At 38.9% G+C, this 15,337-nt stretch overlaps 1 protein-coding gene across 5 annotated transcripts in view; it reads right to left on the reverse strand.

Annotated features, from left to right (window-relative positions):
* Positions 1-10,048: 10,048 nt before the first annotated feature.
* LOC117663755 (receptor-type tyrosine-protein phosphatase V-like) overlaps positions 10,049-15,337 on the reverse strand; it is a 64,064-nt gene continuing 58,775 nt past the window's right edge. For all 5 annotated transcript variants that reach the window (XM_087889293.1, XM_034414195.3, XM_034414193.3 and 2 more), the window contains 4 exons: positions 14,606-14,728; positions 13,602-13,759; positions 13,312-13,450; positions 10,049-11,820 (listed from right to left, as the gene is read on the reverse strand). In XM_087889293.1, coding sequence (XP_087745419.1) covers positions 11,761-11,820; positions 13,312-13,450; positions 13,602-13,759; positions 14,606-14,728 — 480 coding nt within the window. In that variant the 3' untranslated portion in view covers positions 10,049-11,760. The remainder of the gene's footprint in view (positions 11,821-13,311; positions 13,451-13,601; positions 13,760-14,605; positions 14,729-15,337) is intronic.

A 15,337-nucleotide genomic window follows, 5' to 3' on the forward strand; every position in this document is an offset into this window, starting at 1 on the left:
ATTGCAGTGTCTAATGAATACTTTATAGGTTAACATGAATTTGGACCCTGACAATTGTGATTGATAGAATAAACCATCATTAAGCAAATCTTGAGTTAGTGCAATATATCATGTCAGTCTATATGTTTCTTGGTATTTTCTGGACTGCACAGTCCAAGGAATTTGTTTCAGATGGTGGTAGACATTGTCCACAATACATTGTATCAGTTTGACACCAAAATAATTATCCTAATTTCTCACAAATTTTTTAACAGTGAAATAAAAAAGGATAAAGTATAGAAGATGTGCCCTACATTGTTGGACAATCATTAAAAATTATATTTATTCAACTTTGGAAGATTTGCTAATCATAGTCTGAAGAAGAATTAGCCATTCATACAATGTACCTAGGCTACCTTTGTTTCCAGCCAATATGTTTCTCATAATGGCTTTCAAAAAGAATATATCAAATCACAATAGGCAATAAAGCATGCACAGACATGGATGAATGCTAAAACAAACAGAACTAGGAAGTAGCATTTCAAATCTCCTTTAAGTTTGCCATAGATATAATTATTGAAAGCAAGTAATATTCCTTACTTTACATTACAAAATATGGAATGGGCTAAATCCTTTCTTAATTTAATGGGATGGAAAAAGAAAATCAAAGTACCATGAAAACTTTAGAAATGCGCTGATTAACTTTGCATGGGCTCAAAGTAGGAAAATTTGCAACCGGCTTAAATAAAGGAAATCAGATGGAGAAGTTAACAAAGCTATTTGGGAAGGAAGCATTCATTGGGCAATTAAGATTACAGTGAATATGGCTGAAAGTGGATCATTGGAATACAAATGGTGACTATGTCAAGCCTGACAGAAAAATATTTAAAGGCTATACATTGAAAACTGCCCCATTTTCTTTATAAAAATGAAGACTATAGAATTTCATGTGCCTGCTGTGAAAATGGCAAGAAATGCTCTATATCACAGGTGTCAAACTCACAGCGTCACGTTGCCGTCACGTGACATTTCATGACATTTTTCCCATTTGGGGAACGGGTGGGTGTGGCCTGGACATGACCCATCTGGCCCGCCAGTTTGACACCCCTGCGTCTATATTCTTGGGCTAAGCAATCTAATCATTACATTTTAAACCATGCTTTCCAAGTGGCCTTTAATGTCAACTACATATAGAATGTGGTAGGGCACGGGTGTCAAACTTGCGGTGTCACATTGCCGTCATGTGACATATCACGACATTTTTCCCCTTTGCGGAGCTGGGATGGGCATGGCCTGTGTGTGACGCATCCGGCCATGGGCTGCCAGTTTGACACCCCTGTGGTAGGGTGTTACCTGAGTGCTTATACCTGTGTACTACCCAGGACGGCTAAAACTTGCTTAGAGAATTCAGTTGGTGCTTTGTACCACAAAAGTACATTGATCAAGCTGCATCTAATAGCACCCCTAAATTGTAAACCCAATTCACAAGAGAGGACATATGTGGGCAACTTGCAACTCTAGAACCGAGGGCAGAGAAATTTAAATGCTGCATACAATAAAAGCTCTCAGCTTTTTCTTCCAGTTTAAGAAAGGAAGAGGGTGTCAGAAAGACAAGAGAAAGGGGAATAGATATCTCCACCCACTTAGGCTCCATCTGGTGCTTACTTCAGACCTGCAACATTCAGCTCTGAAGTCTGAACCCGTTCTCTCCTCAGTGGGGAGAAAAAAAGCTCATCCCATCTTCCTTGTTACAACTCATTAACAATGTATTCATAGTGAGATACTCACTATAGCCAGCTGCAGTTCATTGACTATGTTCTGACCTTTTACTGATTTCAAAGGATTAACCTCTTTGTTGCTGAAACATTTAATCTTCTTCCTGGGCACTTCCGTGATCTTTTCTCCCAAGGCTTCAGTTAACTAGCCTGTACACAGTGAGGTTATAAGCATAACTTCTTGTTTTCCTCTTCCCTTGTTCATCTTAGAACACATGGGACTATTCTGTCTTTCCTTCACACCATTGATTTGATTCCATGCTGAAAAGAAAGGCTGCCAGTGAGGTTAGGAGGGGTCTCCACAGAGTACAGTCAAACAAGTCAAGATGGTCGCCATGAGAGTGCGATCAAAGTTCTATCTTTTTTCCTCATGCACAACTCTCTCAGGTGAAAAGAAATACCTTGATAGATTGTACAAATACTTGCCAATATGTTTGAGTTGTGATCCCACTCAGGATTTTGAGTATTGGTAATGATCTTTTTGAGAAGAACATTATCCTCAGCTACCTTCTTTGATTATGCCCAAGTCACAAACATTTTGGATGTTCCTCCTAAGCATAAACTATGCTGCCTCCTCCTCCTCCTCCTCTAGATATTTCTGCCTCCTCCTTTTTTTCTGTGGGTACTTGTCATAAATGCTTTGGCATTCTTGTGGTTTGGCTGGATGCTGTGAATTCTCTGTGTCTCAGACACCACAGGGAGAAAGCACTAGTGACTTTTCCTTCCTATTTTATGAATCCTGCCCTCAGGTTCCATGGCAATTCTTAGATAGGCAGCAGTGATGGAGGATGGGAGCCAAAGGTTTTGATTTTTGTGTAGTTGCACTGTTGGTGGCTTGGAGGAAACCACGAGGGAGTCATTTGCAGGACCAAAGAGGGATGAAAAGCATCCCTGACCCACTCACTGCTCCCAGCAGGGCCATCCAGGGTTTGAAATGCCACAGGCAATCTCAGACCATGTTTCTTGGAGGTGTTCCAAGATATAAACACAAGGCCATGTCAATGTGAGAACACAGCAGGCACATACATAGTCCAAGATGGTTTTAAAGATCATGGGTGAGTGGTGGCCTAGACCACACATTTTCCTCTCCCACCCTCAATTGTATTAAAATTAAAGAAATGTTTCATAAATGCCTCTTCATAAAGTAGAAGAAGTGCAACAAACTGTGGAAAAAGGCTAAAAGAGGGATAAGAGGGAATAGGAGAGGGGGAAAATAAATCTTTAGTTACTCTGCTGATAAGTAGAGCAAATAAAAAAAGCTGTGCAAGAAATCATGTATCTCAACAAGCCTAGAATACTAGGAAGGCACAGAATATGCTTATCCCAGTTTTATTGAACAAATCACAGTTGGCTGGATGCATGAAGATTTATTCATAATTTACTAACCACAATGGCTGGGTTGACAGGACATACAAATAAAAATCACATTATGGCTTAGCATACTGCATGAATCCTTCCATACTTTTTCTGGTAATAATATCCTTCTAAAAATTTGTGTCTTACTTATTTAGAGAACCAGGGAGTTTTAATGACTAGAGTGGAATTTGGTATTGAGCTTCCCAATCTTTAATCAGTTCCCTCTGATTCTCATATTTAGTCATTACTGCTCATCAAAGAACATGGATATAAATTGTGTGTGTGTATACACATACACACTTACTTCACATGCTGCTCAGTAGAAATGGGCTTGATGGTAACAGTAGCCCCAGCAAGCCTGTCTTTCTTCATAGCCCATGATGCAGTGATGTAATTAGTATTTAATTAACCAACAGCTTGATGCGTAAGCATTGGGAGATGACGGTATTATGTGAAGTGAAGCATTTCATTTGCTGATTTCTGCAAAATGCTTTCAAAGGTACCTTTTTAACCTCATAAATGGTGTGTTGTTTCTCCTGACATTTTGAACTGATGGGCATTTTGAGAACGTAAAAGTAGTCTTTCACTTACCACAGTTCATTTAGTGACCGTTTGAAGTAACAACAGCACTGCACAAAGTGACTTATGACCGTTTTTCACACTTATGGTTGTTGCAGCATTCCCAGGATCATGTGAGGAAAATTCAAATGCTTGGCAACTGACTCATATTTATGACGGTTGCAGTGTTCTGGGGTCATGTGACCTTGTGACCTTGTGACAAAGTCAATGGGGAAACCAGGTTCACTTAACAATTATGTTACTAGCTTAGCAATTGCAGTGATTCATTTAACAACCGTGACAAGAAAGGTCATAAAATGGAGCAAAACTCACTTAACAAATGTTTCACCCAACAACAGAAATTTTGGGCTCAGTTGTGGTCATAAATCAAGGACTACCTGTATTGTGGATGCTTTCACGAAGTGATTGTCATAAAGGTTGCAAATAGCAATAGCACTTAGATTTATATACTGCTTACAGTGCTTTACAGCTCTCTCTTAAGTGGTTTACAGAGTAAACCATATTGCCCCCAACAATCTGGGTCCTCATTTTACCCACCTCAGAAGGATGGAAGGCTGAGCCAGCCTTGAGCCTGCTGAGATTTCAACTGCCAAATTGCAGGCAGGCAGCCAGCAGTCAGTAGAAGTAGCCTGCAGTACTGCACTCTAATCACTGCACCACCGTGGCTCATAGTTAAAAGACTACCAGACACTCTTCTGCTTCTGCACCATTGCAGGCTGTTTCCTACCAGATCTTTCTTTTAACCTATTTTGAGACTGGAGGGAGGAATGCAACCACACATCATTTTTATTTTCTGAGAATGTTTACAGGAGTCCATGGGAGCCAAAAGGCACTATCAGAAATGAAAATGATATTTACTCAAGACAGTCTTTACTATTTATGAGTTTACATACCCAGTATAACCTGCAGCCTCTGGACCTTCATGGCAATCTATCATCCTTCTTTCATTCTCTCTCATTCCAAGGACTCCTGGCAGTTTGCAACCATAAAGCAGTAGAAATAAGAGCAAAATAAAAATACAAATTGATAATACAAAATCAATTCAAGTTATTACAAGGTCTGGGTCTGACCCCCTTTAACTTTCCAAGGTCAGCCTACTTCAATTAGGCTAGACCGGAAAGAAGAAACAATGTCCCAGAAGAAGCAACATCCCAGAAGACAATGATAACCCACTTCCATGCTATTGCCAGGAAAAAAAAAAAACCTACATGGACACGAAATCATGGGAGTCGCAACTTTGGGGCAGATAACAAGAATTGCCAAGTTATTTCCAAGCATAATAGCAGCTTTCAGTGCTCTATTGGAGACCTAGTTGCATAAAGCCCATGAAGTATTACTGTATAACTGCTTTCAGTACTAATTCGTGTTTTCTTAAGAGGAAATTCTAGCTATTAATTTAGGCAGTAGCTGGTCCTGTGATCTAACTCTAGACTACACTCAACAACCCATTGCTCCTGTACTTTGTTTGTTTTCAAATGTGGCACCAACCTATAATTAGTCTGGCTTTGTCCTCTTCTGTATCTTTTTCAGCCAACTGAAGATGGCCACCTTATGACACAATCATAAATCATCCTATTTATGTATATACATGTGTGTGCAACTATATGCATGATGCAAATATATAAAAACATATTAGAATAAGAGACTGCATGATTTTAAAGTTTGTAGGTAAGAAAAAAAAATCTAAGTATGTGACGAGGCCATACATTTTGCTAAGTTAATACTTTGCTATGCTAAAGTTGCCCAATATGCTAAGCCCTAAACCATAGTTTAAAACCATTTTTGCAACGTTAATTCAAGATAGTAAGATAGCATGAGACTGGTTTTGGCTTAGCACCTTCCATAAGCAAGTAAAGATACCTTTGTCCATTTCTTTGCCCAATTCCAACTCTTCATTTTCAGGTTAAAATTCATTTCTTTACTTTCTGACTTTCATTTCGGTTGGCAGATGTTTTAAACAGATGTATACACTGCAATATTAATATCAAATTTTAAATTATTTTAAATAAAAATACATTTGGACAGGTATTAAGGCTAGTACCAAGACCATGTGCCATTGTGTAGCTTAGATTCAATGGGGTGTACTGGTACAAGTGTTGAATTAAGACTGGGGAGACCCAAATTAAAGTCCACCTACAGACATGAGCCACACACTTTGTCAGCATAAACCTACCTCATTGTATATATATATATTTTGTGAGAATAAACTGAAAATAATTCCCTATTTCATTAATTGTTCTCAGTGGAATAGCTTGTTTTCTGTGGTCATGGGTGCTTCATCACTGGAGGTTTTCACAAATAGACTGGGCAACCATTTGGCTGGGATAAGGCTCCTGCCTTGAGCAGGAGGTTAGATTAGAAGACCTCTAAGGTCCCTTTCAGCCCTGTGAGTCTATAATTTGCCTTGAGTTCCTACAGAACACCATAGATTAAAACTATATAAATTTGTTGTGCCATACGATTTAAAAAAAAATATTGTTGCTGTCCTGAAAGGGAGATGGTTTTTATGTTGTGGATTTTTAAAGTTGTAACACCTGTGTGAGAATTGGGCAGTCATATAAATTTGTCTCATCAATAAATATAACTAGCAAATAATAAATTTTCTTTATTCTAGTATAAGAATGATGAATTTTGGAAGGGTCACAAAATGTCTATATCCTGATCTGACAATTTCCCTTTATAATGAAAAGCAATGGGGGAAACATGGGGCAGTGTATTCACTAGATTGGCAAATTTATTACAAATCATTTACCTGCGTATCTATGGTTTGCCTTAAGAAACAAACAGGTCAGGGATTCCCATTTTTTTCTTAACTCCATCGGCTATGCCAGACTCTTGGCAAAGAGCACAACAGCCAAGCCATTGAAAATGCCAGCAACATTCCCAGTTGCCATGCAAGGCCAGGACGGGAGCTGCAAATATAGGCTGGAGAGAGAGGGAAAGGCTGAACATTGCCCAACTCCTTTAGGAGCAATTCTATCTCCCATTTCCTGGCAACACCCCCCACAGCTCAGGTTGCTTGTGCCTTTCCCATTGTAGACTTCAATTGCTTCTTGTCTTTTCTTCTCTTCTCTTCTCTTTAATTGTGATGCTCCTGGGAGCCAGACACTATCTGGGGCCTTTGTTACTTGCTTAGAGCAAACTCCCTAGCTTTGATCTCCATTTCAGGGCCTCCTTTTCTTAAGGCCATTCTCCAGGAATGAAACCCAGCAAAGCCAGAAATCTAAGACTCACTCTGAGCAGTGAGTCTTCCGCCCACCTGCTCTGTCTGCAAAGCTTCCCCAGAAGCTAAGGTGTGTGTCTGGTGGCTGTAGCAGGGAAGCATGGCATATATTTGTGATAGATTGCAAGGTGCCTTCTCCAAAATGAGTTTGTGGCCTGAAGGTGTCACTAAGACAAATTGGGCTTTCCATAGGAACTTTCCAAGGAGTTGGTTGACTGACTGGGTTCTCACACTGCATAAAAGCCTTAATATACTTTGCTTGTTTGGGCTTAATTGTGATAATTGGGCTTAATTGTGATTTAATTAACAGAAACAAATTGTAAATCTTAAAAAAAAAAATCATGGCATAGCTCAATATATACACCCCGATATTCTCTCATAGTCAAATGGAGCACTAAGATTTCAGATATGGGAAGTTGGACAATAAAAGAATTATATAAAATAATGTTTAAAAATAAACCACATAAATAAATGCTAGATCATTAATTTTTTCCATCAGCTGGCTCATCTGTCTTGCATTTCAGTTGTTCAGGTTTTTCAATATTTTCATTCTGATGACTACATTGTACGACGTTTTGAAAATATGCTAGCTAGACAATATGTACATAAATGTGATGTGTAATCAGATAGCAGACTGATTTAGAAGAAATTTACAGGTTACATAAATTTACAGATTTTTTTTTTTTGCTATTTTCAGTTTCATTTTCAAAATCAATTTACATGACTGGATTAGGATATTTAGAATTTCTCAGAATTGTATTAGAGTCAATCTTCAAATCTTTCGGTTTTTATACTTTTCCTAGTTCCCATCCGATTCTACCTTTTGCCTACTCTTAAATCTTTTATGCTTCTCAGAATACTAATGCGACCTTCCTCCAAATTTCTCTCAAAACTTTTTCCAGGCAATCAACAAAAATTTCCCCTCTAGTCAAAATACCACCTTGTACTCTTCTGTAATGTGTTCCCTCAATATTTGCTGATTATGATACTATCGTGAGGAGAAAAAAATTAGACTGTTGTTTTTTTTATTCAGGCTTAACTTCCATGTTGTTTTCTTGGCAACAGTAAGAAGTAATTTGCTGTTCCTTTTATCTGAGATATTTTCTTGATTTCCCATTAATTGATATACAGATATTACTGTTTACCTTTTGAGCACAGCTGTATCAGTTACATGCTTCCACCCAGGGGTAAACTGCACTTATCTTTGCTCCCGGATTGCAAATGTGAGCGCGTATGCCTCCTCCACGCATGTGCAGACCCTTCTGCACATGCGCAGAGGATCAAAAACGGGATGTGATGATGTCCGGGTGGGTGGGTGGAGCCTCCCGCCGCTGGCCTTACCAAATCGTGCAAGCCGGATAGATCCAGCTGAATTTCACCACTGCTTCCATCTCTTGAGACAATAAATTATAATCCAATTTGTCTTGAATGCTCATTCTGGAGGTTTATCTATGTGGTTGCTAACAATCAACATTGACTTGATGGCACATGCCATAATCAATCAATCAGTTAATCAATATCTCAAGTGCAACAGGTTTGGAAAGACTACTTACAATACTTGATTTATAACAGTAATAAAGCCTGCCTATTATGGTTGCAAGTCATGACAGAAAAACAAAGTTGGAAGGGACCTTGGAGGTCTTCTAGTCCAACCCCTTGCTCAGGCAGGAAATCCTGTACCATTTCAGACAAATAGTTGTCCAATCTTTTCTTAAAAACTTCCAGTATTGGAGCATTCACAAGTTCTGGAGGCAAGTTGTTCCACTGATTAAATGTTCTGTCAGGAAAATTCTTAGTTCTAGGTTGGTTCTCTCGATGAGTTTTCCATCCATTGCTTCTTGTCCTGAATTCAGGTGCTTTGGAGAATAGGTTCTCCCTCTTCTTTGTGGCAACTCCTTATATATCATGTCATCCCCAGTCATTGTTTTCATTAAATTAGACATACCCAATTCAACAACTGTTCAAGTTTTAGCCTCCAGTCCCCTAATCTTCTTCTCTGCACTCTTTCTAGAGCACGGGTGTCTAACTTGCCATGTCATGTTGCCGTTACACGACGTTTTGCAGTGTTTTTTTTCCTTTTGCAGAGCTGGGATGGGCATGACACATCTGCACATGACACATCTGGCCACTAGTTTGACACCTCTGTTCTAGAGTCTCAACATCTTTTTTTTTATATTGGTGCGAACAAAACTGGATGCAATGTTTCAAGTGTGGTCTTACCAAAGCATTATAAGGTGGTATTAATACTTCAAGTGCTTTTTTGGCAGCTGTAGCACATGGGTGGCTCATTTTTAAGTGATTATCCACCAGGACTCAGAGATCCCTCTCACAGGCACTACTATTGAGCCAGGTACCACCTATTCTATACCTGTGCATTGTTTTTTCTTGCCTAAATATAGGTCACCATGACTAACTAATTTTACCATCTTTTTTTGCACTGGTTATTAAGTAAACCAATTGTTCACTATAGGTCAGTTTTGCCAAAAACCAGAAGTAAATGCTGGGGGCGGGGGGAGGGGGAACTGTCATAAAATGCTGTCATGTGACCATAGAGATGGGGGTTTGTTGTCAGAACTTTGGAACTGGGTTCTATGGAAGATCCATGATTTCAAATGGTCACTGAGTTATAAGACAAAGACTACCTGTATTTGATCTAAGCTGAATTATATATAGCTGAAAGAATACTGCTGTTCAACCCTACCTCCTCCTATCTTTCTCCTATTGTTTTACTATGTCTATTTTTAAGATTGTAAACTCCAGGCATCCTTTTCCAAATTGACAGTCTCAGAAGTGTTTGAGTACTCAAAAATCCACAGCTTGCATGGGAAAAAGTTGCTCTAGAAAGTATGGCCCACCAAAGCTATGATCTACAATACACTGTCAATTTAACTATCTGCTGAACCATTCAAGCCACATACATAATGATTTGTGCTAGCCTACATTTTCTAGATTTATGAATTCATTGTTTCTAAAACTCATTGACTGCCTTTCCTTTGCCCTTTGGAAGAAGACTACTACTGATAAATTTGACCATAACTTTGTCTTCTAGTGAAACACCATGCACATTGCAAAGTATAATTTCTTTTTCTTAGCATAAATGTCAATGAAGAAAGTAGACAAAACTGAATGCAAAATATTTCATTTTTCATAGAATAATTTATTATTATAAAACAATTTTCCCCAGGAAATTGGGGTAACTCATATCTATCTGTAAAAATGCACTTCTCCCAATGGATAGTTCAATCCCATTTCAAAATTAAAATTACAACTTTAAGAAATGGAATTAGGGGTAAGTCAAAGAAAAGCAAAACTGGATTTCATGAAACTCAAAATAAATTTCTCAAGAAATGCTTTAGGATAAGAAAAGTCTGTCATGGAATCCTGTGAATATTAATTTCAATAATTAAATTAAGTTTAGTACAATGAGTTACTTTCATGTAAATGAGCGTAGGATCACAGATCAGAATTTACGAGAGGAAAAACCCAACTTTCAAGCTGTCTCTCCAAAACTTATTACTCTTGTTGTTTTCACCTTGTCTTTATTACACACTTCGAGGTGGAACCAAGTGAGATTCAGAAATCCAGAGTTAAGGTGAAGAATGGAACTCAAGAGAAACAGAGAAAGCTATAAATTTGCAATATGAGCTGTTTTTTAGGGACTGTATATTTTCTAGCTGATTCTGCATATGGAATCTGCAACAATAGTTAGGCACAAGTTTTGGGAAAATTCAAAATAAGGCAAGATGGTGTTTGTGTAGATGATATCATCTTTTCCAGACCATTCTGTAATTTTAATCTCTCAAGGAATCTATTCTGCATTAAATAAGAACTTATGCAATTTATGCAACTGAGGAATATCTCTTTCATACCAAATTCAGTAAGTTATTCATGTTCTGTGTAAGGATATCCTTTTTGAGAACTTCTTTACCAAAATTCATCTGGTAAACTTTTAATCCATTCTTTTATTTACCTCTAGTGTTACATGATATAATACATCTCTTTAGAATACTTTTATCTCTTTCTCTTTGTAAGAAAGCCAGATTTAGTCTGGTTTTTAAAAACATGAATAATTTTATATATGGAAAATTATTTTTCTGCATAATTTGGTTGTGAATGTGGAAAGAAGATACATCACTGATTTGGGATTATCCTACTGTTAACATTGCAGTTAAAAATAAAGTATTTTACTCAGCCTATTTGTATTGGAAAATGTCAACATAAGGGGGGGAAATGCTGGTATCCAGACCATGCCATTCCGTATGATGGACTTAACTGCCATAACTGGGTAACTCTGTTGCTATAAGGGTCCAACACACAACATCAGAAATGTAACAGAGAGAGAGAAGGAGAATCACTGGATCTTTATTCCATTATCCTTTCTCCAGCTTTGTTTTTGTCACAAAGCCATTATTATCTGAAATTTACTTACTGTAAATTTGTACAATGACGTCAGGAGACATCTTGAACCTACCAACTCTATCCATATCCAAAAACATGGTTCATTGTATTTTAAGGACTGAACAAAACCTGGGAAGGCTCAGGAGGTGGTTTTTCTACCTACCCCCTCAGCAAACGGTGTATCCAGAATGAAGAATGAGTTGTTATGGCATGCACAACCCTGCCTTGAGGAACAGAAGTCTGCTGTCAGCAGAAATTATCTTCCTACAACTGGAAGAGTGGAACATCACAGCCAGCATTTTTACAGATTCATTATTTCACTTTCTGCACAGATCACGGTCAGAGCCCTGGGGTATCTTAGCACAGGAAAGCACCAATTCAGTCTATGTCCACAATCCTGGTGCACACTGAAGTTCTATCCATCATCTAACCAGGAGCAGAGACCAGAGCCTAAACTTGTTTCTGGGTGATGACATCACGAATGCATTCATATAGATAAATATATTTATCCTAGAGGAATGAAGGTGGGGGGGAAGAGAGAAAGAGACACATAATACATGAGATGATGCAGATAAGCAAAAAATTTTTAAAAAATTATATTGATACTATAAAGAGAGAGAGAGGGAGGGAGAAGCATATTACTGAAGGCCATCAACACCACATTAGGAAGTACAGGTTCATTAAAACTGCTAATGTAGCATGAAGAGCTTCAAATATTGTCAGCATGAGCCCTAGCATCTGCTACTGTTTTATGGTTGCAAGAGAAAAAAAATAAACCACAGACTGACCACTTTGCTACATATGTGAAAGTTTCAAAGGCTAAACATCATGGTCATTTCTGCCCTTATCTCCTCCGCGTTGAATTCCACAAGACAGAACCAGGGAGTTCTTTGATTAAACTTGTATAAGTGTCACAGAGCCAAGTATAAAATCGTACATACTTTACATCAGTATTTTAATTTTCACTCTGGGAACAGGTTGTATGCAATGCCCTCTGGTGGCACAATATTGTCTTTCAACTCCCTGAAAAATTTATTCTTGTAGAAGCTCAAGGTATAATGTACCAATTCATATAATGAACTGACATTTGAAAATACATGACTGAAACATATCCTTCAATACAATACATATGCATTTGTCTTGTCTTCAAAATAAAAAGCCTGCGTTTTATTCACAGTATGGTCCATATATTTTCCTAGTTCTAACTGCAACATTTTGATTTGAGAAGCTGCAATTCTTCTCCAGATTGTACATTTCCTTCTGCACTGAATGTGGACTGGACATGAACCACCAATTGCTGGAGTGTAGTCCAATATATATGGAAGGGATCAATTGGAAAAGGCTGGCCTAGAACAATGACCTGTTCCTGCCACGGTGATGAACAAGCCAAAAATGCATCTCAAATGTTTCTGATAAGAATGTTCTGGAGCATATCTAATACATTTTTGCTTCTTTTAGCTTTATTTAAAAACAAGCATATTTGGTCATCAGAAAAGATATCCGCACAGTTAAGGTGACAATGGCCTGTGCAGGAACAAGCTTTAAGAACATAGCAGTCATGATGAGTCTAGAGCAGGGGTGTCAAACTTGATTTCATTGAGGGCCACATCAGGGTTGTGTTTGACCTTGGGGGGCCAGGGTGGGCATGGCCAGGGTGGGCGTGGCCAGCTCAATGTCACTCGTTATCAGGGGCACCTGTGGAGGCCTGAACACTCTGTCAGCAAAAATGGGCTCCCAAGCTCCGTTTTTGGCTGCGACGGCTTCCTGCAACCCTCTGCCAATGAAAACAGAGCTCGGGAGGGCCACATGCAGCCCTCCCAAGCTCTGTTTTCGCTGGTAGAGGTGCTGTGGGCCAGTCCTTCGCTGTTTCCAGGGTGGCCCCATGGGCCAGATCTAAGCACCCCATGGGCTGGATCTGGCCCCCAGGCCTTGAGTTTGACACCCCTGGTGTAGAGGTTGGAACCTTGTTTTGCTGATCCAGCTCTCTGCTTTACTACTTACCAATGATGGAGTCATGAGACAACAGCTCCTCACCAGCCTCAAAACAACACCATACACATCCACATTTTTCTCTCCTTTCAGCTGCTGTAGCAGAGTATCTAAGGCAATGAGTATCCCCATCTGGCCTACGCCTCCCGAACTGGGAAAGAAGTAACAATTAGTAGGGGCTGCCATATAATTGTTGTATACTGACATCCAATCTAGACAACAGGGAATATTTAGTATTTACCAATCCAAGACTGATACCCAAGAAAGATACCCTTGACCCAGGATGGGATTTGGGCTCTTACCTGCAATGCAGAACTAAAGGGCTGGTCCTCTTCCGGTATGGCACTAGCTGCCTGACAACAGTGAGAAAGCCCACCAGAACCTCAGGATCTGGCAACTCTTCTCCTTCCCCCAAAGGAAATCGGAACTGTTGCAACACTCTTTCCTTTGCCTTTTTCTCCTGACAAAGCAATGAAGACATCATCAGTGTAAGCACAGTACACAAATTAAAAATTCAGTGTAACTCAGAAGTTTAGGTACATTGAGAAGGAGTAAGCTATAAGCACATTGTGAGTTCAAAAGCAAAGAAATCGAGAAAGTGCATGTTCATCCTCTACCATAATCAGGAATAGCAAACAGGGAGTTTGAATAACTCTATAGCAGGGGTTTCCAATCTTGACAACTTTAAGACTTGTGGACTTCAACTCCCACAATTCCTCAGCCAGCAAGGCTGGCTGAGGAATTCTGGAAGTTGAAGTCCACAAGTCTTAAAGTTGCCAAGATTGGAAACCCCTGCTCTACAGGATTCCATTTACTTTCACTTTCACTTCACATGGAAACAGCTGCTACTGGGTCTTCTACCTCCCTATCTCCAACCAGCATTAAACATAATCAGAACTTGTAGTTCTGTCTGTCGTGTATATCTGTTTGTGTATGTGTGCATGCGTATGCATATATGTTCACAAGATAAATACATAAAAATCACATACAATAAAACCAACCACACTTGAGTTCCTCCAAAGAAAATATAACATCTCCCACATTATCTTCCTAGCTTTGCAATGACTGGCAATTCCACATACAATAAAGTGCTGTCTGAAGAATTAAAAAAAAAAAAAGAGGTCCATCTACCACCATGAGCCACAAACTGAAAAGAGGGAAGTTGACATCTTCAGTCTCTGAAATTTACTTCGTTCACAAGCATCTCTAGTCAAGCTCATTTAAACATCCATACGCTGTGCCAGCAAGTCATGTATGTGCATTACTGTTCATGTTTCCATGACAGTTCCCTGACCAACTCACGTACATATTTTAATCTGAGCTGAACACAAGGCCATCCTGAAATAATCTTTTCAGGCCCTTGCTGTATGGTGAGCATCTCTGTGCAGACAGGTTCACCCTCCGATGGCCAGCATGATTTATCTGGAGCCTATGCAAAAAAAAAAAAAAAAAAAAAGGCACTGCAGTTACAAATCTGTGTTACCAGTAGGACTAATAGCATAGTTATTGCTGGTTATTCAAAGTCTTTGAGCCAAGAAAAGATCCATACAATCAACTTCCTATTCCCCACATAAAATTCGTAACACTAGAGTACACAGCCAAATTATTGCAGTTGGTTGTTACTGAAGCAATGCTTCTTACATGAATATTCTGGCAATGCTCATTCAAAACCCATTCCCATTCATTTTAAAAAAGCAGCTGTCCTTTTGTTATTACAGTGATGCTAATAAACAAGGCAGCCTTCACCATACTGGAGTCCTACAGAAGGATTCATAAACATGGCAGCAGGGATAGTTATTTAATTACATAATTTGCATGTTGCCAATTTGAGGCAGTTAATATTAAAAAAAAAAAAGGAAAAAAAACTTTCTTTGTCCTTAAAAGAAAAATAAATGAACCCTCTCATAAAATAAATACAACATCAAGATAATACAAAAAAGAGGAAATATGCAGAGTCATGGATTTGCCCAGTTCAAGTCTTGAATCACAGTCTGGAACAGTCAGGCCTTAAATGCTCTCTGGAACCCAGAAGGGACGG

This window comes from Pantherophis guttatus, chromosome 3 (assembly GCF_059756535.1).
Source record: "Pantherophis guttatus breed Tessera chromosome 3, ASM5975653v1, whole genome shotgun sequence".
NCBI classification, from domain to species: domain Eukaryota; kingdom Metazoa; phylum Chordata; class Lepidosauria; order Squamata; family Colubridae; genus Pantherophis; species Pantherophis guttatus.